The sequence below is a fragment of the Oncorhynchus mykiss genome, chromosome 21, assembly GCF_013265735.2.
Source record: "Oncorhynchus mykiss isolate Arlee chromosome 21, USDA_OmykA_1.1, whole genome shotgun sequence".
NCBI classification, from domain to species: domain Eukaryota; kingdom Metazoa; phylum Chordata; class Actinopteri; order Salmoniformes; family Salmonidae; genus Oncorhynchus; species Oncorhynchus mykiss.
The window spans coordinates 43,234,061-43,245,318 of NC_048585.1; the positions used below are offsets into that span (position 1 = coordinate 43,234,061).

The 11,258-nt window shown below is 38.7% G+C and overlaps 1 protein-coding gene across 1 annotated transcript; it reads left to right on the forward strand.

The window, feature by feature from the left end:
* Positions 1 to 585: 585 nt before the first annotated feature.
* Positions 586 to 11,047, forward strand: LOC110500497. The gene is made up of 6 exons (XM_021577892.2): positions 586 to 752; positions 4,685 to 4,927; positions 7,675 to 7,743; positions 8,328 to 8,459; positions 9,062 to 9,202; positions 9,422 to 11,047. Exons 1-6 carry the CDS (start codon positions 731 to 733, stop codon positions 9,535 to 9,537), a joined length of 723 nt encoding a protein of 240 aa, XP_021433567.1. The 5' UTR covers positions 586 to 730; the 3' UTR covers positions 9,538 to 11,047.
* The last annotated feature ends 211 nt before the right edge of the window (positions 11,048 to 11,258 follow it).

The window sequence follows — 11,258 nt, forward strand, 5'->3', positions numbered from 1 at the left end:
AGTCATGGCACATGTGTAGAATTGCAAGAATTTTGCTTTAAAATTGAAAAAAATGTCTCTCCCCATGGAAAAATGGGTAGAATTGCAGATAATTAGCTGTAAAACTGAGAAAAAAGCAGTGTCTTGCCCCATGGCATTTAAAACAAATAATTTCATGAAATTTGACATAAAATTGTAAAGACAATTATCCGCCCCATGACAAAATGTGTAGAGTTGCAGGAAATTCACTTTAAACGTACATTTAATCTCTGCCATAAAGAGGGGGGCCACTAAAATGTTTTGCAGACTCAAATGTTTTGCTTGCTTAGGGCCCCCAAAAGGCTAAAACGGGCCCTGAGTCAGAGAATGTCAATTGATAGAAGTTAATCTGCAGTGACTGTGATCTGTCATGCTCAATGATCAAGATAATTCTAATGCTGGACAGTCATGAAACATGACAAGATGCACAGGTGCTAGTCTCTCGGAATCAGTTCAGCAGCACAAAGTATAACAATACACTTTTCAAACACTAGCTAGGAGTAAAATAGTAGAGCATCAACAGCATGCATTTCCTTCATACCATGTGACTTCTCGTAAATGTCAGGTGAAAAGGAAAGTGAAATCTGGCTATGTTGGAAAAACACGTACAAGAGATAGTCGAGGAGCAAATCGGCTTCTCTTATTCATATCCCACAGTCCGTCCTGTGTGTATGAGGCAACGACTGAGAGACAGTGGCGAGAGAGCAACACGATGACAACCCAGCAGCAGGAGGGTGAGAAGCGCTATGACCCCAAAGACACCACGCTCAAGTTCGTCACTAGACACGATCATATTAGTAAAATGTATCTAAGCCTCTCTTGCTCAACCTTAGTTTATGATTTCAAGTAAAATAGGAATCGCTTAATAGGTCATGGAATGTTGTATGCAGATTTGAAAGTATTGATTTGATTGTAGCTTGAATATACAGTAAATTAAATATACAGGTAACTGCCAAAATAATGGAAACACCAACAAAGTGTCTTAATAGGGCGTTGGGCCACCAGGAGCCGCAAGAACAGCTTTAACACGCCTTGGCATAGATTATGCAAGTGTCGAACTCTATTGGAGGGATGCGAACTATGTCCCCCATAAACTGCGCGCGTGCGCGGCCGCGCAGCATCTGCCAGGATTGCCGGCGCAGAAGAAATGTCATGCCGCGCAGAGACGCAAGAGATTGAATGTCACTGAGTTCGCCCCATTAGTTTGCTCTATTTAGATCAACGTTTTTTCCTGTGATCGAATCAACATTATATCAGCCACTTTTCAATGTAAAAAAAAAACAAAAGAAATCTAACTTTGCAAGACTGAGTCTTTGATTTTGTTGTGGGCAAAGCAAGAGCGCAACGGAGTAGAATTCTATTGGCGGGGGTAGTACACGAGCGCTAGTTCAATCACCCGCGAATGAATGCGTTTTTCAGATCAGTTCAGATCAGAGCGCAGTGCCGCGGGTGTCCCCATTTGTTGATATTCTTTTCTAGTAAGCAAGTTTCTTCATCATAAAACACAATACAATGCAATTTATAGTCACCTATTTGGAGTGGCGATTTTAGCATGTAAATCTTGGTGGGGCAAAAAAAAAAAGAAAGTGGGATGCATGTCAGCAAAGCCACTACACAACACAACACTAAACAATACATTCATTGAGGCCTCCCGAGTGGCACAGTGGTCTAAGGCACTGCATCGCATTTGCTAGCTGTGCCACTAGAGATCCTGTTTTGAGTCCAGGCACTGTCGCAGCCAGCGGTGACCGGGAGACCCATGGGGCTGCGCACAATTGGCCCAGCGTTGTCTGGGTTAGGGGAGAGTTTGGCTGGCAGGGATGTCCTTGTTCCATCGCGCTCTAGTGACTCCTGTAGTGAGCCGGGCACATGCATGCTGATACAGTCGCCAGGTGTACAGTGATTCCTCTGACACATTGGTGCGGCTGCCTTCCAGGTTAAGCGGGCATTGTGTCAAGAAGCGGTGCGGCTTGTTTGGGTTGTGTTTCGGAGGACACACGGCTCTCGATCTTCGCCTTTCCTGAGTCTGTACAGGAGTTGCAGCAATGAGACAATACTTTAACTATCAAATGGATACCATGAAATTGGGGAGAAGAAGAGGTAAAACATGTTTTATTAATTGCACTATAACGGTGACAAACTGTATCCACAAACTGTTAGGGCCTACATAAAGTTGTCCCAAAGCAGGCCCAACATCTTACCACTGCTACACCTGGCTATCAGCGGAGCCTTGTCTGGCAGCCAAGCTGTTCATTCAGCCTCATTTACTGCCTTAAAAAACACAGCTGATATGGCTGACTTGCTTAAACAAATGTGGTTTCTAATGACAATTAAGATGTACAAACTATGGCATAAGGGGACGCAAAGCGGATAAGAGGCAATCCGTAATTTTGATAAAGACATTAATGAGCGAGCTAGGATGGATGTCGTCAATATAACTATTTACTCAGCACTTTTGAAATGTACAGCGACAGAATTCAGAACATTGACCATTCTTACAGTGTTCTCCCTGTACACCAAGTCAGAACCGTAGGATAAATAAAGGTGGCATATAAGCAGACAATGAAAGCTCTTACAATATTCAATGATTGCATTTCTTTAAAACAGGTTATAGGCTACATGTGCACCACCAAGTCAGAACAGTAGGCCGAAATTAAGGGGGTTAAGAGGATTAAATAGACCAAATTATTAGGGGGAGGTACATGGGCTACTGACATCTTACTACACAACATACACTACCATTCAAAAGTTTGGGGTCATTTAGAAATGTCCTTGTTTTTGAAAGATAAGCTACTTTTTTTGTCCATTGTAATAACATCAAATTGATCAGAAATACAGTGTAGACATTGTTAATGTTGTAAATGACTATTGTAGCTGGAAACAGCTGGTTTTTAATGGAATATCTACATAGGCGTACAGAGGCCCATTATCAGCAACTACCACTCCAGTGTTCCAATGGCACGTTGTGTTAGCTAATCCAAGTTTATAATTTTAAAAGACTAATTGATCATTAGAAAACCCTTTTGCAATTATGTTAGCACAGATGAAAACTGCTGTTCTGATAAAAGAAGCAATACAACTGGCCTTCTTTAGACGAGTTGAGTATCTGGACCATCAGCATTTGTGGGTTCGATTACAGGCTCAAAATGTCCAGAAACAAAGACCTTTCTTCTGAAACTCGTCAATCTATTTTTGTTCTGAGAAATGAAGGCCATTGCCAAGAAACTGAAGATCTTGTACAACGCTGTGTACTACTCCCTTCACAGAACAGCACAAACGGGCTCTAACCAGAATATAAAGAGGACTGGGAGGCCCCGGTGCACAACTGAGCAAGAGGACAAGTACATTAGAGTGTCTAGTTTGAGAAACAGACGCCTCACAAGTCCTCAACTGGCAGCTTCATTAAATGGTACCCTCAAAACACCAGTCTCAACGTCAACAGTGAAGAGGTGACTCTGGGATGCTGGCTTTCTAGGCAGAGTTGCAAAGAAAAAGCCATATCTCAGACTGGCCAATAAAAATAAAAGATTAAGATGGGCAAAAGAACAGACACTGGACAGAGGACCTCTGCCTTGTTTGAATGTGTCTTTATTAACTCAATTATATATATTTGTTTAAATTGTTTGCAAACTGATATGTGAACACATATTGATGCCAAAATAACATGCAAAATAACATGTTTGTTTTTGTAAAAAATGTGGGGCTCAAAACAGGTTGGGTTCTGCCCTATCTGCCCTGAATGACTGGTCGCCACTGCCTATTTGGCCGATGGTGTTACAGACCAAGTCAAATATAATTAATTAATGTCAAGCTCTTTAAAAAAAAAAAAGTCTCATGCCATGTAGGCTACTGTAGGCTATATCAAAGTAATCCAAAGCTATTTCCAATGTTTTGGGATTTGCCACATTGGGTTTGTTGGTAGGCCTACATTATGCTCAAATAGCCACAATAGCTTATTGGCTAAAACATTAAGGGTACAGCCTCATTGTTCACTGTAAACGCACCGGAAATTACAAAAAATTCCTGAAACATTGACAGTTCCGTTCACGAGACCTAAACTTTGCTCAGTGCCCTAAACAATAATAGGGAACATTGGATGCAACACCATGTTTCCACGAGAAATTCCATCATTTGGTGTTTTGTTGATGGTCTCAGGGGCCCGCTCCAAAATCGCCCATAAGTGTTCAATTAGGTTGAGATCTGGTGACTGAAAGCACGCACGCACGCACGCACACACGCACACACAATTTAAACCACCTATTGTATGCTTCTTTGAGACCTCTCTTTCAAAGTCATGGTAATCAAAATAATGGGCAACTCGGCATTTTTATACCCTAAACATGATGGGATGTTAATTGCTTAAAACTCAGGAACTACACCTTTGTGGAAGCACCTGCTTTCAATATACTTTGTATTCCTCATTTACTCAAGTGCTTCATTTATTTTGGCAGTTACCTACCTGTATGTTGTAAGATGTGTTAGAAGTTTTGGGAAAAATAGGATACAAATTACAATTTTATTCCAAATGCCAATTTGAACCACTTCTGTAGATATGTGCATATATATATATATACCTAAGTACTTATGTATATATATATATATATATATATTACGTTTTTTTATTAGCATTCTTCCATATTGACACAACCTCTATGATATTTACCAGGAGCCCAGTTTATAGATGATCACAGGGCAGAGCTTATTCAGAGGGTCAGTCCGGTAGAGCCCATTGCAGATGTCATGCTCTCACAGGGACTGATCCATCCAGAGGTTAATTCTAACATCCTGGCTGCCAGAACCAGCCAGGACAAAATGAGGGCGCTATACGGAGCCATGTCCACTCAACCCCAGAAGGAGGCACTCTACAGCATCCTGGTGAAGAACTATTCTTGGGTCACTCAGGACATCCGTAAGTATCACAAGCTGTATCGGCTCTGTCAGCTACCACTAAGCCATAAGGTACCGTTATCTCTCTGCATACAGTATGCACACCAGACCTGGTTAGAAAACAGTTGCATTTTGTTGTTTATTTGAAAATACCAACCTTTCAAATACTCAAAGTTGTCGAATATAGAGAATCAACTAAAGACAAGTATTTCCTTTGATAATCAAATACAGGTATCAGAAAATATAATAATATTTGAAAGTATATTGAATACCTCTCAGAAAAAAAACAAATCATATTTTAAGGTATTTAAGTGATTTGAAAACAAAAATAATATTTATTTGGTGGCTGCCAAATGCTGTATTTGATGAAGAACGAAAAACTACAACAATTAGTTGAGTTAGTCTAAATATATGATCATTAGCACATGGTTTGGAGGGCTTTAAGGTATTAATCTATAGAACATTACTTTGTGATTACTCCAATAGCAACGTTGTTGTTACATAGGACTTTAAAAACCTGGGTCCTGTTTAGGAGAATGGAAATGTACAGAATGTTCAAACATACATGTATTGTGTAAATCTAATGTGATCCACTGCCAGATGGATCTGTATTCAAATAGTTTTAAAATTAGTCATTTTTGGGTCACCTCCAAAGTAATTATTTGTTACTTTCCCAAAATAGTTACTTTCCACAAAGCATATTTAAAACTATAGTTATCTCAGGTCTGCTTGACAATGTACGAACCAGTTGAGCTATACAAAAGGAGCCAATTCGATAGCACCATTGGTGACATTTTAAGTTAGCTGTGGAGTGAGTTTACTGCACATTCTTTTCTCCGTCAAAGACGGTGGATAAATGAAGATGTCCCACTCAGGCCGTTTACCATTGAAGAAAGGGGGTGGCTCTCCCATTAACACCAATGCATTATCAGTCTGCTTAGTTCATTCACTTTATATAAAATAGCGAGTGGGATGTCTCGCTTCCTCTTCCGTCCATGTCTCCGTTACACAATAGCTCCTTTATGATCCATGTAGATCAGGGATGGGCAACTGGCAGCCCGTGGGACCGTGGACCAATTTTGCAAATATATATATATATATATATATATATATATATATATATATATATATATATATATATATATATATATATATACTTGTAAAATTGTATATATATATATATACAGTACAGTACTGTACTAGACCAGTCAAAAGTTTGGACACACCTACTCATTCCAGGGTTTTTCTTTATTTTAATATTTTTCTAGATTGTAGAATACTAGTGAAGACATCAAAACTATGAAATAACACACATGGAATCATGTAGTTACCAAAAAAGTGTTAATCAAATCAATATATATTTTATATTTGAGATTCTTCAAAGTAGCCACCCTTTGCCTTGATGACAGCTTTGCTCACTCTTGTCATTCCTGTGGCGGTCCTCATGAGAGCGAGTTTCATCATGGTTGATGGTTTTTGCGATTGCACTTGACGAAACTTTCAAAGTTATTGACATTTTCCAGATTGACTGACCTTCATGTCTTAAAGTAATGATGGACTGTCATTTCTCTTTGCTTATTTGAGCTTCTTCTCGCCATAATATGGACTTGGTCTTTTACCAAATAGGGCTATCTTCTGTCACAACACAGCCGATTGGCTCAAATGCATTAATAAGAAAGAAAGAAATTCCACAAATTAAGTTTTACAAAGGCACACCTATTAATTGAAATGCATTCCAGGTGACTATCTCATGAAGCTGGTTGACATAATGCCAAGAGTGTTCAAAGCTGTCATCAAGGCAAAGGGTGGCTACTTTGAAGAATCTCAAACATAAAATATATTTTGATTTGTTGAACACTTTTTTGGTTACTACATGACTCCATATGTGTTATTTCATAGTTTTGATATCTTCACTATTAAAAATAAAGAAAAACACTTGAATGAGTAGATGTATCCAAACTTTTGACTGGTACTACATATATATATATACTGTTTTTCATTATTTATTTATTTTGGAACTCAGTCAACTTACTGTTGAGCGTTAGAATAATAGAATACAGTAAGTCTGGCGGCCAGCTATCTAAATTTGTATAACTGACTGAGGTGGAGCCCATTGATCATCAGTTATCATATTAAAAACTGCAAACATTTGCCTCCACCGTATTGCAAAATGTGTAGAATTGCAGGAAATTAAGCTGTAAACTGAAAATATTTCTCTCTGCCCCATGGCAAAATGAGTAGAATAGCAGGAAATGAGCTGTAAACTGAAAATGTTTCTCTCTGCCCCATGGCAAAATGAGTAGAATAGCAGGAAATGAGCTATAAACTGAAAATGTTTCTCTCTGCCCCATGGCAAAATGAGTAGAATTGCATGAAATTAATTGGCATGAATCATGCGCACCGATATGAAAATATAGATATATATATTCAGCCCGGTGATTGAATAACTCTAACGAGGTATGTGTCAAGGTATCTGTCGCTAGGTGTAGCCTACGACTCATATTGATAACCAGGTCGCTTAGGGCCCCCCAAAAGGCTAGGCCCGGCCCTGGATAGAGCGAACAGAATCTAATGTACGGTAGGTATCAAGATCTATAAAAATAGAACTGCACATATACAGTAAACATAGAACCACCGGGAAAAACATTACTATTACAATGTATTAAACTGTTTGGTTTCAGATAACATGGAGTAGTCACTGTATGAGTAAGGCAGTCATTTCAAGTGCATTCATTTCTCAAATATCGTGTGTTTTTTCTATTAAAACAGATAGAATGAGGATATTGCCGCTGGGAAAAACTTGTGCTGGGAGGAGTGCATCAGGAAACACAATCCTTGGTGAGACATTTTCCTTCTGAGTCTAACTTCTCTGTTACACACGTAAAACAGAAATTAAAATGGCAAAGTGCAGCCAGAAGATTCATCCAGGGCTAAGTTAGAGTTCATGACAAAAATTTCAAATGAATAAATGAGCAGTAGGTGAGTGTCAAATTATAATTGTCAGTATAATTGTAAGTGTGTAGAAACAGCTTTGTACGGCCTGCCTGTATGCATATATATATATATATATATACACACCCCCAAAATAAACATTTTCTTACAGACATTACCTGCTACGATTATTATTATTATCGATTATTATTATTGTCTTTCATTAAAAAAAACATATTTCAGTAAATAATTATAATATATATATTATAATTATTTCCTGAAATATATATTTATATATAATTATATATAATATATATTTTTTAATGAAAGACATTTAAATTGTGGGATAATAATAATCGTAGCAGGTAATGTCTGTAAGAACATGTTTATTTTGGGGGGTAGAGGCCAGGGGGGGCACGTAAACAGCATTTTAAAACGAGCACCCAAGTTGCTAAGTCTGCTCCTGCATTTATATTTGTCTATTTTTATAGTGGAAGGACTGAGACAGGAGAGAATGGCAATCAGCATGGGCCACACAGAGGAGGAGATTAACAATACCAGAGTGCTGCAGCTGAAACAGAATGTTGTCGAGCGAGTGCCAGATAGACCACCAAGGAAGTCAGGTAAGCAGGTAGAACTATATGCAGAATTGAACACACATACTTACTAGGCAATGTCAAGAAATCAATGATGATAGACTCTATTAAAACTACAATTAGAAATGAAATGTAAAATTGCTTAGCAATATAAAAACAACGGCGAGATACCTGAGGAGTTCAGGTAGGCAGGTGGAACTGTAGAATGCAGAGTACAATACACTGGGCAATATCAAGATATCAATGTATGAAAAAATGAAAGGTGACAAATAACGTGCATTTTCAAGTAGTATAAACAGTACAAAGTCAACATAAGCCTGTTAGCATTCCCATAGACTTAACATGGCGGGTTAGCTACTTAGCATTGTGGAACAACATAAAATATTTAGATCCTGACCTAATTTTATGTTCGTAAAAACATCTCAGCACTATTTCTGTCTTTTGTCATTGATATTCTGTGTCCAACAAGATTGACCTTTCAAGCAACAAGTCTCAAAGAAGAAAAAAAATCTACACGAATTCAATATGTTTATGACCATGACTTGCAAATTATACATAAATGCCTTTGAATGTAATTTAGTCTAAACCTTGATTCGTGCATGAATAAAGTTTGTTTTGATCACATTCAGCAACATTCCACGTTAGAGTGAATGGACTGAGAGGGGAGATAATGGAAATCGACGTGGGCCAATCAGAGGAGGAGATGAACAATACCACAGTGCTGCAGCTGAAACAGAAAATTGCCCAGAGACTACCAGGCTGGGACATAGGTAGGCAGGTTGAACTCTACAGTACAGAATTAGAACAAACATACTGGGCAATGTACATAATGATATTTATGTAATTTGATGGTTTATCACTAGCGAAACAAGGGAACTCCCAACATATTGAGTAACATTGTGATAAACAATTCATCATAACATTTACAGTAATGTGTGTACCACCTTATTAACGACAACTGTACGCTGAACTCTCACCTCTTTATGCAGATACCCTGACGATGAGATACACATGCAAGACTCTGGAAGACTCACGCTTGCTCTCCTGTTACGGAATCCAGGACAAGTCTCTCATTAATCTAGTGCTTGATAAATATAGAGAATAGAGCATCTTCACCAGTCACATCATCCCACTACACTACTCTCCAAAAAATGCTGGGTTGTTTGGTTGATCCTGGGTTGCAGGTGCTGGGTTGGGTTGTTTTCTTTAAAAACTGCTGGGTTATTGATGCTGGGTGCTAAGTCCCATTGTTGGGATACAATAAGGTGGTATACCTCATTATAATATGTAATAATGAATCCAATGTGTAAAATGCAAATAAAATAAAGGACAATTTGAATTTGCGGTATGTAAGCTTAACATGATCAAATGGGATGACGTTTACTCTCACAGTGTGGCCAATACGATCTAGCTGAATGCCACACCCCTAAAATGCGACACTTTTTGAAAATGACCTTACATTCAAAATGACCCAGCTGCTTTGTCAACCCAGCATGAGAGTTAAAAATATCCAACTGATGGTTAAATGAACCCTTGTTTGGGTAATCCAAGACACCCAATTTGTTAGATAAGCCGCGCAACCCAACTGGGTGTGATTTGTCCTTAATTTCTACCCAGCGCTGGGTTTCCAAATAACCCAAATTGTGTTGTTTTTAACACCAATTTAATGGTTCTCAAACTGGTCCGTGCTTAGCCAGCTCGTCGGGCTTCCACACCCTAGCTGGCTCGAGAGGTTTCCTTGCCCTGGTTGGCTCGGAAGGCGCCCATCCCACGTCGGGCTGCCCTGCATTAAGCACTCATGCCACCATCATTTACGTACACCTGCCTTCCCTCGTCTTTAGTAATATTTGATATATCCTTCACTTGGTCTTTACTATGGTCTGCTCTTGATGTTTATCCCTGTGGAGTGTAACAAAACTTTATACTGATGTAAATACTTATGAATCAGGTACCTACTGTTTCAAAGAAGTCACATGATTTAACAGAGGGGGAAATTCAACTTCAGAGCCACTTTCTCTCCTCAGTACAGACAGACTGTGGCTGCTGTCCTGGGGGTCACTGCTGATGTGCGTCTCCTGGCTGCCCTGATGGTCTCCTACAGGGCAAACTTTTTATCCAGATCAAAATGATCCCGTGTTGTCTCAATCCTGTTTCTCCATTCAAATTTGTTCCTCAATCTAAGACAGAAAATATTCTGACCAAATGTCTTGGGATCATACAGTACAACATGAACTTTGTAGCTTAGCGTTAGAAAGTTATAAAATATTTAAGTGTCACTGCAATGATACAATAATTGACAATACAAAATACAGATTTTAAAAACCACATTGTTGACCACTAAAATAGAATTTGAGAGGAAATAGCACATGATGTGATATGTTAGAGATTTGTTTCCATTTTGTCTTAAAACGACATCCAAAAATGAGGGACCACATTTAACACAACACAGGGTCATTTTGATCTGGATTTAAAAACCTGGGCCAATGAGGTACCGCTCATCCAGAGTCAGGGTGCATGCTGCCCCTGAGGACCCCAGTGTTTTGCAGTTGCACTCAAGCCTATGTGATTCAAAATAATACTGATCGAAACTAGGTGTCCATAATGGCATAGCCTTTAATGATTTAATACAGCAGGAAATTGACTGTTCATTAGGTTGAACTGAGAAATGCACATCGGATTTTAGCAAAGCTCAGGTTCGTTCCCTTGATTTGTTTTTCATGAGATTTCATTTTCTCAGCCATTATGATCTGACATGCCTTTTGTAATATTTTACCTTATTAATATTCTTCTCTTGATATTTATTATATTTGACCCTGGAGGATAAGA